The 19,839-nt window shown below is 42.0% G+C and overlaps 1 protein-coding gene across 5 annotated transcripts in view; it reads left to right on the top strand.

The window, feature by feature from the left end:
• itpr1b (inositol 1,4,5-trisphosphate receptor, type 1b) overlaps positions 1-19,839 on the top strand; it is a 169,337-nt gene that overhangs the window by 36,597 nt on the left and 112,901 nt on the right. For 4 of the 5 annotated variants that reach the window (XM_041892498.2, XM_041892501.2, XM_041892500.2 and 1 more), the window contains exons 4-13: positions 304-419; positions 947-1,033; positions 4,951-5,109; positions 6,628-6,726; positions 8,342-8,425; positions 8,539-8,685; positions 11,520-11,615; positions 16,494-16,538; positions 16,665-16,694; positions 18,156-18,310. In XM_041892498.2, coding sequence (XP_041748432.2) covers positions 304-419; positions 947-1,033; positions 4,951-5,109; positions 6,628-6,726; positions 8,342-8,425; positions 8,539-8,685; positions 11,520-11,615; positions 16,494-16,538; positions 16,665-16,694; positions 18,156-18,310 — 1,018 coding nt within the window. Of the gene's footprint in view, positions 1-88; positions 202-303; positions 420-946; positions 1,034-4,950; positions 5,110-6,627; positions 6,727-8,341; positions 8,426-8,538; positions 8,686-11,519; positions 11,616-16,493; positions 16,539-16,664; positions 16,695-18,155; positions 18,311-19,839 lie in introns of those variants that run through there. The other variant, XM_041892502.2, reaches the window with a different exon arrangement.

The raw sequence follows: 19,839 nt of genomic DNA, 5'->3' as shown, positions 1-19,839 counted from the left end.
GCGCTTGGTGCTCACTGGAACGGCTATTTTTACACGTCACAGATAATCAGGTCCCCCATTGTGCCTCGCAGGTAGCCAGCCTCGGAACTGGAGGAGGAACTAGGGTTTTCTGTCAGGACTCCCCGTCATCCTGTTGTATTGATTTAGAGATAGTCATGCCCTTGTTATAGTGACAACTGATTACTCCTCCGTGCCCTTTTGGTAACTATTCCCACCGCTTTATTCATCATGCACTCGATGTTATGGATTTGATGATAAATCAGCACCTCTTTTCTCTGACTCCTTCTCTGTTCCTCTTTCCAGACTGCCTTTTCAAACTGTGCCCCATGAACAGGTACTCTGCACAGAAACAGTTCTGGAAGGCAGCAAAACCAGGGGGAAACAGCACCACTGACACAGTACTCCTGAACAAACTCCACGTGAGTACCCTCATCGCACTGGTTTCTATTCCTTGTTCTCTAACACAACTGCTTCCCATTCTGCCTACTGGTTCTAATCTGCATGCGTTGCCATGTTGTTGAGGTCGAGAAAATCATTACAAGTGAGACACTCACTTTTATTACACGCCATAAACCCAGATCGGTATTTCATAAAGAACTGCATCTTATTCTGAATGTGTTTTTGGAGCACTAAATCTAAAGACATGGACAGACCGGTAGGATTGTCGAGCGTCTCCGGCCGAGAGTACTTCGCACCTCTGAACAGAGTGCTGGCCGTAATTTGCAAACCAAGTGCAAACCGATTCTACATGTAGAAACAAGCGAAAATGACGGCCGATAGTCACCAACGGTGGGTGGTCCCATTAAACACACCGCGTACACAGCAAGCGAATGAACAGCGAATAACCGGCCCCGTACTGTGCAGACCGACAATCGGTCTGGTGAGTTTTCTCTTTCATTTGTGGCTATTGTATTGTCTGACATAATATTTTATCCCTATGTTTCAGCATGCTGCTGATCTGGAGAAGAAACAGAATGAATCTGAGAACCGAAAACTGCTAGGAACTGTAATCCAATACGGAAATGTCATTCAGGTATGACCAGGAAGAGTAGGGGTGATGTGGAGATTGAGTTTGGTAAAGCCATAACATGACAGTGTCATTAAGGTTAGTGAAGAGCCTGGAGCAGAGGCAATACAACTCCTCCATAAATGCAGCCAATTATCATCCAGGCATTATCATTCTCTGCATATTTGACCAAAAGTCTACTACACAGAAGTTAGATGATCAGGTCACAGGGAAACAGGTCTAATGGACCACTAGAAGTAGATGTGCTCTATAGTAGGGGAGAGTGGGGTAAGTTGTGCCAAAGGGGTAAGATGAGCCACCCTTGTTTCTAGGAAACCATACAAAAAAATAATAATTTGACCAAATATTTAGGAAGAGGTCATCATTTCATGGAGTCTGTAAAGGAGCCATTATTGTGAAGGAGACATTATTGCATGGAACTCCGTTCCATCACCTATTGCTCAAATAAACAACAAACCTGGTTTCAAAAAACAGTTAAAGCAACACCTCACGGCATAACACCTCTCCCCTATTTGACCTAGATAGTTTGTGTGTATGTATTGATACGTAGGCTACGTGTGCCTTTTTAAAAAATGTATGTAGTTCTGTCCTTGAGCTGTTCTTGTCTATTAATGTTCTGTATTATGTCATGTTTCATGTTTTGTGTGGACCCCAGGAAGAGTAGCTGCTGCTTTTGCAACAGCGAATGGGGATCCTAATAAAATACCAAATACCAAACCACATGGAAAAAGTGGAAAGCAAGTCAAATGAATTTATTGTGTTAGAGGTTTAATGATGCTTGTATCTAAACCAAGGTAGATATATATATATTTTTGTATTCTAATCATCAGTTGGGGTCTCTATAAGCTTCAATATGAGTTCCTAAACCTAGCATGAAAGTGTATCCTTGTAGCTGTGGGGGCTAATATAGTCAAAATGTTTGCCTTGGGGTAAGTTGAGCCAATGGAAGTTCAGCATATTGAAGTGTTTTCTTCCCAGGTGTAATGCAAGGCATTATCCTGGGATATGAGGTAACAACAGGGCCTGGAATATGTTAAAAGTGTTTAAAAAAGTACAAAGTGTTTGTTAGGTGTTAAGCCTGTGTTAAAAGATGCTTAAAATTATTAAAATACAAAAAAGTGATTGTGTTGAATTGTCTTTGGGAAATAAAGATAGACATGGTTTAAGAAGGTAGTGGTAATATTTAATTCAGTACAGAAATGTTTAGGCGGCTTAACTTACCATGTCGCGCAGCTCAACCTACCACATACCCGGGGTAAGTTGTGCCAACTTTTCTTGGACAAGTTATGTTTTCAAAATAATGTTTACATTAATAAATTTTTTGTGGGGGTGCACAACATCCTGAAATATATGTAGATATCTTTGTTAGAAAGAATACAATTTTTTCTTTGACGGAGTGATGCTGAATGTAATAATGGCTCAACTTACCCCACTCTTCCCTATGTCAGTTGGTGTCAAGTGACAGACCCATGGTATTAGTGATATCTATAATCTAAAAAGGCAAAACACCTGCATATATTTTAGTACAGCTATCTCCTGAACAATGGTGCTCATGCTTTCAGAACTGTATTTGAGGAAGTTGTACAGTAGGCCTATGGGGTTTATGTGTTTTAGGGGGGTGATGTCAGGAAAGGTATTGAGGGCAGTAGGGTACAGCTGTGCACCTCTGCCAGTGTTTGATATTTAACACGGTCTTACTACACTAGTAAGTGGTTAGCTACAGCACTTGAGAGCATGCATTGTAAATGCATAGATCTGTAATTGTTCGAGACATTTTGAACTATTAGTTTTTTCAGTCCCTGCTTTTTCCCTCAAAACAAACAACCACAATCAGAAAGGTTGGTTAAGGTCTAGTCTCACAGTACCAGTCGTCATTGAATACTTGTTTGAGGCGGCGAGGCTGGTTGAGGTCAATAGAGTAAACATGCCTGATTTCTTTATTCAATGAAATTATGGAGCAAAGAAGGCCATGAGACATATACAGTGGGGAAAAAAAGTATTTAGTCAGCCACCAATTGTGCAAGTTCTCCCACTTAAAAAGATGAGAGAGGCCTGTAATTTTCATCATAGGTACACGTCAGCTATGACAGACAAATTGAGGGGAAAAAATCCAGAAAAAACACATTGTAGGATTTTAATGAATTTATTTGCAAATTATGGTGGAAAATAAGTATTTGGTCACCTACAAACAAGCAAGATTTCTGGCTCTCACAGACCTGTAACTTCTTCTTTAATAGGCTCCTCTGTCCTCCACTCGTTACCTGTATTAATGGCACCTGTTTGAACTTGTTATCAGTATAAAAGACACCTGTCCACAATATCAAACAGTCACACTCCAAACTCCACTATGGCCAAGACCAAAGAGCTGTCAAAGGACACCAGAAACAAAATTGTAGACCTGTACCAGGCTGGGAAGACTGAATCTGCAATAGGTAAGCAGCTTGGTTTGAAGAAATCAACTGTGGGAGCAATTATTAGGAAATGGAAGACATACAAGACCACTGATAATCTCCCTCGATCTGGGGCTCCACGCAAGATCTCACCCTGTGGGATCAAAATGATCACAAGAACCACACGGGGGGACCTAGTGAATGACCTGCAGAGAGCTAGGACCAAAGTAACAAAGCCTACCATCAGTAACACACTACGCCGCCAGGGACTCAAATCCTGCAGTGCAAGACGTGTCCCCCTGCTTAAGCCAGTACATGTCCAGGCCCGTCTGAAGTTTGCTAGAGTGCATTTGGATGATCCAGAAGAGGATTGGGAGAATGTCATATGGTCAGATGAAACCAAAATATAACTTTTTGGTAAAAACTCAACTCGTCGTGTTTGGAGGACAAAGAATGCTGAGTTGCATCCAAAGATCACCATACCTACTGTGAAGCATGGGGGTGGAAACATCATGCTTTGGGGCTGTTTTTCTGCAAAGGGACCAGGACGACTGATCCGTGTAAAGGAAAGAATAAATGGGGCCATGTATCGTGAGATTTTGGTGGAAAACTCTCCTTCCATCAGCAAGGGCATTGAAGATGAAACGTGGCTGGGTCTTTCAGCATGACAATGATCCCAAACACACCGCCCGGGCAACTGAAGGAGTGGCTTCGTAAGAAGCATTTCAAGGTCCTGGAGTGGCCTAGCCAGTCTCCAGATCTCAACCCCATAGAAAATCTTTGGAGGGAGTTGAAAGTCTGTGTTGCCCAGCAACAGCCCCAAAACATCACTGCTCTAGAGGAGATCTTCATGGAGGAATGGGCCAAAATACCAGCAACAGTGTGTGAAAACCTTGTGAAGACTTACAGAAAACATTTGACCTGTGTCATTGCCAACAAAGGGTATATAACAAAGTATTGAGAAACTTTTTGTTATTGACCAAATACTTATTTTCCACCATAATTTGCAAATAAATTCATTAAAAATCCTACAATGTGATTTTCAGGATTTTTTTCTCATTTTGTCTGTCATAAGTTGACGTGTACCTATGATGGAAATTACAGCCTCTCTCATCTTTTTAAGTGGGAGAACTTGCACAATTGGTGGCTGACTAAATACTTTTTTCCCCCACTGTATCTGAACAAGTGCCTTGGAGTATTATTTATTTATATATATATATATATATATATATATATATATATATATATATATATATATATAATACTCCAAGGCACTTGTTCAGATATATGTATATATATTTAAAATAATTATCCAGGGGGAGAAAAGGGGCCAGAAAGTGTGATATTTTCACATGGCACATTCCTTTGGGGATATCTAGGAATGGCCACTGTGCCAATATTTGACATCTAACTAAATCTCTCCCTGTAGATATACTCCATAATAGACTCAGACTGTGACATGCTTCTGTAAATTATTATGTTTACATGCAGGTATGAGTTTGTAACTGTGTCTGTTGTTTGCCACTGTTCCAGCTGTTGCATTTGAAAAGCAATAAGTACCTGACGGTGAATAAGCGACTCCCTGCCCTGTTGGAGAAGAATGCTATGAGGGTGACGCTGGACTCTGCAGGCAACGAGGGCTCCTGGTTTTACATTCAGCCCTTCTACAAACTGCGCTCCCTGGGAGACAGTGTGAGTGTCTAGCCCAGGGTTGGCTGTAGTGTGGGTCAAAGGTCAGATAGGAAGTCTTGTCATGTCTCTATAGAACAACGGTAAAGCCCAGACAACAGCCTTTCCTCTCAAGAGCAAGACGTGATGCTCATTGATTGTTGTGATTCTTAGCTATCGGTAATGTTCTCTCCAGGTTTCAATTTCTTAATTGGTGGATATTTCTAGCATTTTAGCATTTAACCGTTCAGGCTAGCTGGTCAAAGTTGTATTGTCAGTAGGCATCTAGATAAAGAGTGATCAAGCCTACCAGGTAAAGATCTCACTGAAAATTCACCTGATGAGTCTGGCACACAAGATTCTTAAAGCTCCTGGCATCAGTGGCCACAGCAAAAATCATTACCACCAGGATCTCTCGGACAGCACTCCTCTGTTAACGCTTGATGCCGCTTAAGCATCAAGCGTTGGTGTAAAGAATTGACAAGTTGTACGATTACACTAATATATCATTACCTATTTTGACATTGTGATGGCCTTAGGGTGTGTACTAGTTCAATTGCAAGTAGGCTACAGTAGGTAAGTTCATCATCATTAGCTTTAGCCATTAGGGTATTTCTGGTTGAATGATTCCTGTGCTGATGAGATGGTCCAGTGTGCCACCTAGTGGTTGGTAGCCAACATGGTCTGATGTGAACAAGTCGACCAATGTGTTATAATATCATATTTGCCTGGTGTTACATAGCACCAGGCACTAGTTATAACAACATTAAGAGGATAGTGGTTGTTGACAAGAATTAACTATGCAGTGGCAGTGCTCATATTAATATAATAGTTTAATATAATAGTTTGATTAAAACGTTTACATGCTTTGCAAGAAGAACGATTCCCCTAATAATCCTGTTTACATGGACACATCTGAAATCAGGCTACCTGATGGAACTCTGAAAATGCCAATCACCATTCAATATAAACATTCTACCACCGTGAACATGTTATTTTTGGGAAGCATATTTGATTCTAAGTTCGAACATATAAAGTTTGTATGTGAAAACTACTTCTAAGATGCATACATTCAGTTATTCCGAACTCACTTCACTCGTGCAAAAGAGGGAGGCTCGCTCGGCTGGTGCTAGCACATGCGCAGCTCAAATACACCGCTGGAACGCCGATTAAGGTGTTTACATGTCCTAATAATTTCGGAAGAATGCTCAGAAAACCAGGTGTTTTAATCAGCGTATGCTTACTTAGATTTTGACTTCACGCCAATTAAGATAAGCAGAGTAAGGTATTTAGATGACTATTGCATAATCAGCCTACTGCCATAATCAGTTTAATATTGAATTATTAGTGTGCATGTAGAAATACTCAATGACATACAATCAGACTGTCTTTCTGTTTGTTGTGCCTCTGTGTCCATGTCTCTGTGTGTTTCTGTGTGTTCATGTGTGTTTGTGTGTGAGCATGTGTGGCGGTGAGATTCTGTGTAGTTGATTATACTCTGTGTGTATAATAATGCTATTGATTGCTCCCCGGTCTGTCTAGGTGGTGATTGGAGACAAGGTGGTCCTTAACCCTGTGAACGCTGGACAGCCCCTTCATGCCAGCAGCCATCAACTGGTGGACAACCCAGGATGCAATGAGGTAGAGTACATGTTTCATCTTGTGGAACAGAATCCATATTGGGAAAGTCTCTATTGTTTAATTAATCAAGGTGTCCCTGCACATTTCACTTCCTCAAGTAGTGCAGGTTTTAACCATGCTGAGAACTGTGCTTTGTTATTGTTCATTCTGTCCTCTCTAAGATGAGGAAACACATTCATTAGTTCCTGTCTTATTCTTGTTGCATACTGTATTTACTAATCATCCTTGCTATATGTGAAGAATGGAGTGTAAAACGGCCATATTGTCTCAAATTAATGAAGTGATTGTTATTTATGCTAGTCCCTACTCCACTCTTAAAGCTCAACAGCCGTAAAGACAAATGACTGCGATAAAGGGCAGTGTAAAAACATTAGGAACACCATCCTATTATTGAGTTGCACTCCCTTCTGCCCTCAGAACAGCCTGAATCCGTCAGGGCGTGGACTCTACAAGGTGTCAAAAGCGTTCCACAGGGATGCTGGCCCATGTTGACTCCAATGCTTCCCACAGTTGTGTTTAGTTGGCTGGATGTCCTTTGGTTGGTGGACCAGTCTTGATACACACGGGAAACTATTGAGCTTGAAAAACCCAGCAGCATTGCAGTTCTTAAAATGCTCAAACCGGTGCTCCTGGCACCTACTACCATACCCTGTTCAAAGGCACTTACATTTGTTGTCTAGCCCATTCACCATCTGAATGGCACACAAACACAATCCATGTCTCAATTGTCTCAAGGCTTAAAAATCCTTCTTTAACCTGTCTCCTCCCCTTCATATACACTGATTGAAGTAGATTTAACAAGTGACATCAATAAGGGATTATAGCTTTCACCTGGCTTCACCTGGTTAATCTGTCATGGAAAGAGCAGGTGTCCCTAATGTTTTGTACATTCAGTGCATAATTACTGTGCTCCTCCATACTTTTGTATATGTAGTGTATATGATATAGCCTGTCAAGATTATATGTTGCATGAATTCACAATGGAAATACAATGAAATTGAAGAATTACTGAATTATTACTCTCACAATTTCACACATTTTCAACATATAATTTCCCCATTCTCTAGGCTACGCTTGACAAGCAGTTCCCTCATTCCACCACTTGGCACTGTGCGTACACATGGTCATGGCTGTGCGTAAATTTACACACACTCTCAAGCAAAAGTTCCTATTTTTAAATCTCCCCGTTCAAAGACACTTAAATATGTTGTCTTGCCCATTCACCATCTGAATAACATATATACACAATCCATGTCTCAATTGTCTCAAGACTTTAAAATCCTTCTTTAACCTGTCTCCTCCCCTTCATATACACTGATTGAAGTAGATTTAACAAGTGACATCAATAAGGGATCATATCTTTCACCTGGCTTCACCTGGTTAATCTGTCATGGAAAGAGCAGGTGTTCCTAATGTTTTGTACATTCAGTGCATAATTACTGTGCTCCTCCATCCCTGCAAGCCTGTACAAACCCACATGCACAAAAACTTTTTGATGTCACTTTAAGACAAACTTGATGATGTGAATAAACGTCTTTATGTCAACCGTATAACCGAGAATTAAACCAAGTCTTTCCTGACACAACTCACACATGCTTATCCTTTTGTTTTTCAGGTGAACTCTGTAAACTGCAACACAAGTTGGAAAGTAGTTTTGTTCATGAAATGGAGTGACAACAAGGAAACCATTCTTAAAGGGGTAGGTACTCTGATTAGTTGATTGAAATGTATTGGACATAATAACACATTAAACAGGGTAGATGGCTCTCCTGCCCTCATTTTACGGACTGGTGTCTGTGTTTGTGTTGCCAGGGTGACGTTGTTCGGCTGTTCCATGCAGAGCAGGAGAAGTTCCTGACATGTGACGACTTCAAGAAGAAGGAGTACGTCTTTCTCAGGACTACAGGACGCCAGTCCGCCACCTCCGCCACAAGCAGCAAGGCCTTGTGGGAAGTGGAGGTGAGCATAGGACAATGAGATATTAGATACATGGTGTAATTCATGGTACACAATCACATATGACACTGATATTTAAGGACATGGTTACGCAATAACTTTGCATTGCCATGACATTCTGTAGGTTGTTCCAAAGCTAATTACCCTGAATAACTCCTGGGGCCTAATTTATCAATTTTGCGGAGAAACTATTCTAAAATACTACTTACAAACATAATTTAGAATGTTCATACGCAAAGTGTGATTTATCAAACAATCCTACGAGCATCATACGCACATCGGTAGGAGATCACCATTGATAAATACCAATATTGTTCTCAGCCTCAGTGCTCGTGCACAACCTTGGCTATTTTCATTACGAAACGCCCCTAATTAACCATATATGGTCAAAATCATCCCTTTAAAGCCTGTGGGAAATATACAACACCCTGCCATGATATACAATGGTGCAACCAAAAAAAAGCTACGAAAAATTATACTTTTTCGATACTGAAATAGAGGTGTTAGTGTCAGAGGTTGAGTACAACCAAAAGGTTTTATTAGGCTCGCTCAGTTGTGGCTTGATCAGTAAAAATACAAACATACAGTAGCGACAAAGAGAGAACCATTAGGATAATTGAAGTTGCTTTAGCAATGGCAAATATACTTCAAATGAGTAGGCAACACTCACCGATAAGCCATCTATCCTCAACAGCTCCCTCCTGTAGGTGTATAGGCCAACATTGCTGTTCTGAAGAATGAGCGAGTTGTGCGTTCCACCTGGCCACCACATTCAGCAGTGTCTTTCGCGCATCACATAACCTATCACCTGCACATTAAGAGAGTGGAAGCCTTTTCCATAGTTGAACTCATTTTGGGATGGGGCTTTTATTGCTCTGTTGGTATTTGGGAGCCCATTGATTGCAATGAAACCCCTCTTGACTTCAAACTGTTGTGCGATGGTGTATGCATCCAAAACATTGGTTCATCGTGAGCTGTGAGATGCTGATCGGCAAGCTCCCTGCTGAAAAGTGCCTGTTCCCAAAAACCTGAGGGTCCTTGCAAAAATCCAATAAGATCTGTTGTGGGAAACGATATCTGATGAGCCAATCTGTACTTTCTGCAAAAAGATCCCACCTGTCACTAAAAACGTGCTCTCTGCGAAATTAATGTGCCTGTAATTAAACAAACTACTGTACTTTATATGGATTATTATCCTAACAAAATGCACTGATGTGGTCAAATTACACTACATGACCAAGAGTATGTGGACACCTGCTCGTCGAACATTCCAAAATCATGGGCATTAATATGGAGTTGGTCCACCCTTTGCTGCTATAACAGCCTCAACTCTTCTGGGAAGGCTTTCTACTAGATGTTGGAACATTGCTGCGGGGACATGCTTCCATTCAGCCACAAGAGCATTAGTGAGGTCGGGCACTGATGTTGGATGATTAGGCCTGGCTCGCAGTTGGAGTTCCAATTCATCCCAAAGGTGTTGGATGGGGTTGAGGTCAGGGCTCTGTGCAGGCCAGTCAAGTTCTTCCACACCGATCTCGATAAACCATTTGTGTATGGACCTCGCTTTGTGCACAGGGGCACTGTCATGCTGAAACAGGAAAGGGCCTTCCCCAAACTGTTGCCACAAAGTTGGAAGCACAGAATCATCTAAAATGTAATTGTATGCTGTAGCGTTAAGATTTCCCTTCACTGGAACTAAACGACCTAGCCCGAACCATGAAAAACAGCCCCAGACCAATATTTCTCCTCCACCAAACTTTACAGTTGGCACTATGCATTCGGGCAGGTAGCGTTTTTCTGGCATCCGCCAAACCCAGATTCATCCGTTGGACTGCCAGATGGTGAAGCAGAACGCGTTTCCGCTGCTCCAGAGTCCAATGGCGGCGAGCTTTACACAACTCCAGCCGACGCTTGGTGTTAGGCTTGTGTGCAGCTGCTCGGCCATGGAAACCCATTTCATGAAGCTCCCGACAAACAGTTATTGTGCTGACATTGCTTCCAGAGGCAGTTTGGAACTCGATAGTGAGTGTTGCAACCGAGGACAGATGATTTTTACGTGCTTCAGCACTCGGCGGTCCCGTTCTGTGAGCTTGTGTGGCCTACCACTTTGCGGCTGAGCCGTTGTTGCTCCTAGACTTTTCCACTTCACAGTAACATAACTTACAGTTGTCCGGGGCAGCTCTAGCAGGGCAGAAATTTGACTGTGCCACGTTGAAAGTCACTGAGCTCTTCAATAAGGCCATTCTTCTGCCAATGTTTGTCTATGGAGATTGCATGGCTGTGAGCTCGATGTTATACACCTGTCAGCAACGGTTGTGGCTGAAATAGCCGAATCCACTAAATTGAAGGGGTGTCCACATACTTTTGTATATGTCGTGTATATGATATAGCCTGTCAAGATACTATGTTGCATGAATTCACAATGGAAATACAATGAAATCGAAGAATGATTGAATTATTACTCTCACAATTTCACACATTTTCAACATATAATTTCCCCATTCTCTAGGTTACGCTTGACAAGCAGTTCCCTCATTCCACCACTTGGCACTGTGCGTACACATGGTCATGGTTGTGCGTAAATTTACACACACTCTCAAGCAAAAGTTCCTATTTTTTAATCTCACACTTTGTGTGGAAATGATCCCACGCATGGTTTACGCACATGTTTGTGCCTACGCATGATTGATAAATGAGGCCCCTGGGATGGAGAGAACCAGGTGAAACCATGTGGGTCGTCCTGCATCTTATAAGATGTTTTTACTTGTATGTTATCAGTCCAGACGTTGTCCAGACAGCCGTTTCTCATGCTGTCAGGTTTTTCATTCTTCTATCAGGTGGTCCACCATGACCCTTGTCGGGGCGGGGCTGGCTACTGGAACAGCCTGTTCAGGTTCAAACACCTTGCCACAGGATCATACCTGGCTGCTGAGGTGAGTCCTCTCACACCGACTGGAATCATATTACATGGTAGCAGTGGCGGCTCCTGAAAAAATTCTCAGGGGGGGCAATTTTTCTGATGATTTAGGTGACCTACACACATTTTAAAAAAGATATGTCCAGCAACAACATGAAGACAGGGGCAGCATATAAGTCAATACCAGAAGCATTTATTGACTGATCTCAAAAGTGTTTGCTTACCAGGGTTGGTGGAGCCCTCAGTTTCATCTTTGCCTCGCAAAGCTAACTCAAACACTCCGCAAAACTTCACACACTGGATTAGCCGGCTGAGGATGTGGCGGTTCTTGCTAATGTCGTAGTAAATATATTTGTTATAGTGAATATGGAATATGATATGTTGAGTAAAATGTTGTGCTAAGATCTATTTAGGTCAGGAGCTGGTTATAAGTTCTGTTCCTATCCAATAACAATGGACAAAAGGGTCCTATCTTGTCAGCCTTGTCAGCAGGTGGCCAAGGACAACACCCACGCCATAGGCCTCTCAGTTCTTCCAACTCACGAGTTCTTGCTTTGAGGACACACACACACACACACACAAACACACACACACACACATCATCACTGTTAAACACACACACACACACACACACACACACACACATCATCACTGTTAAACACACACACACACACACACACACAAAAATCCCCTCTCTTAGGCTGAACATTTGAAGACAGAGAACCCGACTCAGAGCCAATGCAACAGTGACAGTAGCCTGGAGGGGACCTCGCCCTAACTCATCAGGACCAATCAGAAGATCAGAACTACTAGATTCAACCTACTTCATTTATTGCATAAAATGTCTGCACACAATGTTTCGGGGCTCTCTTCAGATAATAATAATAATAATAATAATAATAATAATAATAATAATATGCCATTTAGCAGACGCTTTTATCCAAAGCGACTTACAGTCATGCGTGCATACATTTTTGTGTATGGGTGGTCCCGGGGATCGAACCCACTACCTTGGCGTTACAAGCGCCGTGCTCTACCAGCTGAGCTACAGAAAGTGGATACTCATGGATGCGCATCGCAATTGTAAAATGTCAACACAATTGGAGACACCACGTCATTTCTGGAGACATGTTATTGACAGTAAACTATTGTAGATGCGACTGCTAACTAAATAAAACATTTTAGCTGGCTAGCTAATCATCTTAGCTAAATGTGGGGCAAACAATTCAGTTATTTACCGTTAATTTGAGGGATTGGGGTGAAAGAAATCGAGTTACATAGTGATACTTTACGATATACTGTATTGACAATATCGCAATATTTTAGCGCTAGTTGGCTGTACCTGCACCAAAACACCATTATTGTTCCTTCATAGCTTGTTCTCAATCTTTTCACATTGGGAGCCAATTAGTTTTCAGCACTTTTATTTCCATGACTGATCAAAACTCGTTCTCATGGCTTTCTGATCCCTCTGCAACAGACATATGGTGCGCAATAAAATCACAGTATCGAATCGCAATACGTATAGAATCATGAGACTCGCAATGCATATATCTTATCGTGAGGTTCCTGGCAATTCCCAGCCCAAGTTCATTTGCCACAACAAATCTCTTCGCTAGCAAACGCGATGTCTTCTCCAAAACGGCAATGTGTCTCCAGCAATGTTTACTTTTTTGACGTTCTATGGCATCTCCACTTTCCAAGCATATATGACCACATGTAATATTTTGGTAAGTGATGCAAATAGTGAACTATGTAGGGCCAGGATGTAAAATATATGTAGCTGCAGCAATTTCTCTTATCTGATATGGTAAGTAATGGGGCTTAATGTATAGCTCCCTAAGAGTTTGACGAACGGGTCCGTGCACGCGATTCCAGATATCTTTACCTCTGAATAAACTGCCTTTATTATACCATATCCACCCTGTCCAAAGTCTCTACTTGGTCTCAGTTCTCCAGTAAACTTGTGATTATCAACACTAACCTCATCGTTGTGGCGGCGGACAGCTAGCCTGTATCCCTCATCCAGTTGAGTGGCAATGTTCTTTTTTCGTTCGTACCAATTTTTGGAAAATCCTCGTGTGTAGGACTTTCCGCCTTTAGTAGAAACCTGTTGAATTATTAAATTTGGTCTGGGAGGTCCTAATTGTTTCGTTGCCAATTTATCTTGATTTGTTCGCCGACAAAAAGGAACTTCTTTCAAAGAGACAATCGAGTTGCACTGCCATTTTGACAGTAATAGTGAATTGATTGATGAGGCTACCCGCTCTTTTCTTAGTTACGTTCATGGTTATGTTACGTATGACGAAAGCGCGTAAGTGCAAGCCCTCAGACACCCATAGAGATTGTATTGAAAGCTCTGATATTTGAAAAAAATAGATTTTACATGGGAGTCTATGACAGACTTCTGGGCGATTTTCAACCTGACTGAAATCGCCCCAAAAGGGGGGGGGTGGCCATTTGAAGCACGACTTTAGCCTGATTGGACATTTAGTGGCAGATCAGACCAGACGTCTAGATTACAACACTGATAACTACTGTTGCCGTGATATAATTGATTAGAAAAAAAATCCCTTCCTTTTCCCGTTTGGCAGTGCGTCGCCCATATCGCCCTATTGAACACACCGCCCCTGCATGGTAGTCTACCAACCAAGCACTTGCATGGCTCAATTGATTCATACCTGGGAGCAGTGGCGATTTTTGCATGTAAATCTTGGTGGGGCAAACAAACAAAACAAAGTTGGATGCATTCCAGCAAAGCCACAACACAACACTAAACAATACATTAATTGTACTTTAACAGTGACAAATTGTGCCCACAAACTGTTAGGGCCTACATAAAGCTGTCCCAACAGCAGAGTCCAAACAGCAGTCCCAACATCTTACCACTGCTACACCTGGCGATCAGTGGAGCCTTGTCTGACAGCGAAACAGTTCATTCAGCCTCATTTACTGCCTTTTAAAAAAACATAGCTGATATGGCTGACTTGCTTAAACAAATGTGGTTTCTAATGACAATTGATATGTACAAGCTATGGCATAAGGGGACGACAAGCGGAAAAGAGGCAATCCGTAATTTTGATTAAGACATTAATGAGCGAGCTAGGACGGACGTAGGCAATATAACTATTTGTTTAGCACTTTTGAAATATACAGCGACAGAATTCAGAACATGGTCCGTTCTTACAGGTGTTCTCCCTGTACACCAAGTCAGAACCGTAGGATAAATAAAGGGGGCATATAAGCAGGCTGCATGTGCACCACCAAGTCAGAACAGTGGCTGAAATTGAGAGGGGAAAATAGACCAAATTATTAGGGTGAGGCACATGGGCTACTAACAGTTTACTACACAACATACACTTAGTATTACTTTCTTAGCTACAGTATACATATCTCCCTGGCATATTACATCATTTATGCAGCAGCATACAATACCTTTTTGGACTCACCTTGTGCTGTGTTCACTTGAACAGGAAGGTGGCGCGATGGTCCTTCGTGGGGAAATTTTGTCATCAAAGTCTGGCATTCTCTGTATTTATGGTGCTTTCAAGATAACTGGGAACTCTGAAAAAAACAAAGTCGAATCATGATGACGTCAGTGATCTTCAGGTCGTAGTTCTAGTAAGAGGCCCGAGTTCCGGATTTACAATTCCGAGTTGGATGATCGTTCAAAACATATTTTCCCAGTCGGACCTAATTTTTTCCAGAGTTCCCAGTTGTCTTGAACTCACTAAAGTCAAGTTTTCGCAGTTCCGAGTTATGTTCTTTTGAGCGCGGCACAAATCATGCTTAATTGACAGCATGGTCAATGTTGAATGTTTATCATTTTAAATTTGGAAAGGAGACCCTTATTCCCAGACTTGAGACCACACAGCCACTCCACTGAATAGCAGGCTAGTGATTGTTTTGCAATGCTTGCAGTTAGCCACTGATTCCTTCCAAATCACTCATTGTTGAATTTGCGATTTCCGACTTGTTGTGTAATGTTTATGGCAAATGGCCGATGAGCACCGATACTTTTTATCTATAATTTCTCTTCATTATATATTTTCATATGACAAGGATTAAAAAGGATTTGCCAGTAGATTGTCGACTTGATTCATGATGATGACTGCTAGCTAAGATTTTGAAAGTATGATGTTGACATGATCAGTCCAATCAAAGCTACTGTAGATATAACGTGATTTGAGGTCATTTTATCCGTGGCCAATGACCTTGAGCCTTCTTGGATGGGCACTTCTAATGTAACTCTATGGCAGCACCCATCCAGCTTGAATTTATGAGCTCTACCCGTAGACTTGGCGGTGACGTAGTGTCCCCATGAGTGACAGAACACTGAGCCAATCACGGCGCAACTAGAGAACATTACCAACACCTACGCTCAGTATTTTCCGCTGGCTGCCCCACCACCACAGAAAGCACTGAGCTAGGCTGAAACACCTGCATTTTGGAGCTGCCTTACTCAAGAAAGCAAAAAAAAGAGACCATGTTTGTATGCGGCTTTATTAATTTATATATTTTTTTACATTGTTACAAACTGTTATGTGACACGTATTAATGCCAAAATAACATGCGAAACAGGCAAACCCCCCAAATTATTATTATTATTATTATGATTATATATATATTTTTCTTTGTGCAAAAAATGTGGGGCTCAAAACAGGTGGGGCTCTGGGGCCCTGAATGACGGGTCGCCACTGCCTGGGAGTATAATGTGTACAATCATCTTGCAGTGCTTCATTATGCGATCTGAAAGTCCTAACGACGTGTCTTGATTAAGTTTAAGTTGGACCTGATCTACTTTCTATTCACTTATAAGAGGAATATGTATTGCCTCTTGCTTCCTCACATGTTGGAGTTAAGTATCCCATTCTGGTTCTTGATATTTTTTCAGGTGAATCCCGACTATGAGGAAGAATGTCCTGAGCCCAGATCCTCAGTAAGTCAACCAGAGACTCCTCTATGTCTGTGTTTCATGTCTGAGCTGTGTTTGCTCTGTCTGGCCCTATCTACTGCTGCTGATCTAAACTTTCAACTCTGTGGTGGATCTTGTTTTCCTCTCCAGGTGGTGGATTTTGTTCCCTTTAACTTCCAGGTACTGTGTCTGTCCTTGTGTGTTTCATCCTCTCAAATATTTCATTGATGAATTGAGGGATTCTTTAACTATGATTTAATAGCCAATTCACCCTCTTGAAGAGAACTAAACGAAATCTCTGTCGGACTTCCTTAATTCGGGTCTCTCCATTCAAGCCACTGTTTGTGTGTAGTGTGTTTGAGTAGTTCTTATGAAAACCATTCTCTATTACCATAACATTTGAAGCTATTTCTGTATATTCTGAAAGGAGAGTGTCTACTTGTAATAGAGAGTGTCTACTTGTAATAGAGAACTTGTTTACAAATGCAATGGCATTGGCAGTTGTGGTAGATCGCCACTGGATGTAATCATACCATATTCTCTGTGTATGGTACTGGAGCTCAGCCATAGATGGCAGTAGAACACCATCTATTACTCTGTGTGGAGTGTGTCTATGAAGGGAATATGCCAAAGAACATGACCTTCTGGGGTAGAATCCAGGGTCTGTCTTCTTTCCATAGTTTGATTCAGTTTCCTTCACTTATTGTATTACATTCATAAAAACTCACTTATTATATAAGCCCTTAGCCTAGCCGAGTGGCACAGCGGTCTAAGGCACTGAGATGTCACTAGAGACATCACTACAGACCCAGGTTCGATCCCAGGCTGTATCACAACCGGCCGTGATCGGGAGTCCCATAGGGCGGCGCACAATTGGCCCAACGTTGTTAGTGGAGGGTTTGGCCGGGGGGGCTTTACAAGTAGGCCGTCATTGTAAATAAGAATTTGTTCTTAACTGACTTGCCTAGTTAAATAAAGGTTAAATAAAAGATGAGTGGTTCCCAAACTTTTTCCATCGGGGGGGGCCCTCCTTCCATCATTGGGGAACATCATGCAAATGTTTTTATTTATAGATTTATAGATCATGTAAATCTAGATGCATTCTGAATTGAATTAGCCTTTAGATCAGTCAACTTGACAGGATGAGTCAACAACACATTAGCTCTTCTAAAAGTGGAAAAGGTCTCTGAGTTGGCGTAACTCCCATCTCAATATAACTTCTTGCTCAGTCCTCTGAATGGTACTGATGAGTACAGCTAATACAAGGAGAGATGTGTAGGTGGGTGTATTTGTCTTGGGGGAAGGATGGAAAGAATAATGATTAACTTTCCTTACTGGACTGTAAAGCTGGAAATTAGAAAATCTCTTTGACTGCAGTAACCCAAACAATGTTGCAATGCTTTAACATCTTAATGTGATCCACTGATATAGCACTGATGAAGTTATTGTTGCCATGCATAAGTCTAACTACTGTATAAACCGATTAGAGGAAACATATCTGCAACATCTTCATGCCTCTCAGCCTCATCAGTGTTACACACAGTCAAAGTAATATCGCAGCATTATTGAAATGATGAACTGAACTGCTGTGTTGGGACTTCAATATGAACTAACAGTGTCCTCTCTATACTGTACCTCCAGTTGGACTCGGACCATGAGGCCCTGAGAGCGCGTTTGCGAACCCCCCAGGAAAGGGTCATGTACCAACTGGTGTCCGTTCCTGATGGCATGGACATCTCCTCCATCTTTGAGCTGGACCCTACCACCCTGAGAGGGGGGGACTCCCTAGTGCCCAGGTACACAGCCAAATATCACACCTATCCACACATGCTATACATGCTATGATCTGTCTTTCATCACATGTTCAAACAACCTGGTCTAAATAGCACAGGCAATGCTTGATGCAAATCTGTCTGGTGCCCTCTTTATCCCCACGTGATCACCCCCACAGGGACGATTTTGTCTCCTGTCTTGTGCCGTCAGGTTATTAGGGAGTGGTCCAGGGTTAGTTGGGGTCAGTGGAAGGAGTGGGCAGGACTCTGCTTCCTCCTGTAGCGGCCATGTTACAGGCTGCTACTGCTGACAGTCACGTGTTGTTGACTGGATGGGGCACCCACCGTGACATATGAAACTGCTCTTCGCATCTTCATAGAGACAGAGAAGGGACCTCAGGGTTGTCTAATCATGCAGCCTAGTTAGTCTGCGAAACCAAAGAGCAGCTTTTACAGTTCAGAGAAGACCATTTCAGGGCTATTGTGGGATAGCAAAAGAAATGTCAAATTGTTTGTTCTTTGATCTGAATAGATGGTTTGCAGGACAGTTTAGCTCAGTGGTGCACATGATGCAATTTTTTGTTTTCAAAGTGATTCATATTTCTAAGATATCTCACCATCTACCACAGAAATGTGCTGTTATGTGTTCACAAAATCAATCAGAACTCTGACCTTGCTGAGGTGATACCGGACATTGGCCATTCACTTTCTGTGTGTGTGTGTGTTGTAGGAGGGAGTCAAGTTTGTTTTCTACTAGCTAATAATAGTCAGGAAAGTCCCGGTATGATTTGAAGCAGGAAACCATGGTGATGGGGCAGACTGCAGCACTGCAGGCTAGTTGCAACATGTCTTGATCTAGCCACGTTCCCGTCCCCTAACTAAATACAGAAGCCAGATGTTGAATAGCCATCCATCCGCCCCCACACAGAAAACACACCATCATATTTCCCATGAAGTAAACTGCTCTTTCAGACGCCTACTTCCAAATACATGGGAATTATTAGGTCCTGTCCATATACTACTGCACGTATGGACATCAGACAATGTGATATTAAGGTGTGCTCGATCAAATGTATTTATAAAGCCCTTTTTGCATCAGCAGATGTCACAAAGTGTTTATAAAGAAATCCAGCCTAGAACCACATGTTTTCTCATGTTATATACTGCTAAATTAAAGGAAACACCAACATAAAGTGTCTTAATAGGACGTTGGGCCACCACGAGCCAGAACAGTTTCAATGCACCTTGACATAGATTCTGGAACTCTATTGACTGAGACACACACACACTAGTGTGAGTAAAGATGACTAGCTCTCTCATGTGCGCAACAAGGCGTAGATTGCTGACATACCATATGTCTATATTTACCTTTGCTGGGCTCCTTCCTCTTCACCTTTACTGACTGTATCATGTGCAATGGGGGTGTTTGCTAAAATAACAATAGTGTGGTTGTTTCTGCCACCAGCATCACATCAGATAAGGCCAGCGCCTCTCCCCATAGTGTCAAAGCTTGCATTGTGTAACGTTGTCAGGTGCGTGCCTGCCTTCTGGCT

This window comes from Coregonus clupeaformis, chromosome 12 (assembly GCF_020615455.1).
Source record: "Coregonus clupeaformis isolate EN_2021a chromosome 12, ASM2061545v1, whole genome shotgun sequence".
Taxonomy (NCBI): Eukaryota; Metazoa; Chordata; class Actinopteri; order Salmoniformes; family Salmonidae; genus Coregonus; species Coregonus clupeaformis.
This window is presented reverse-complemented; position numbering and strand designations above follow the sequence as displayed.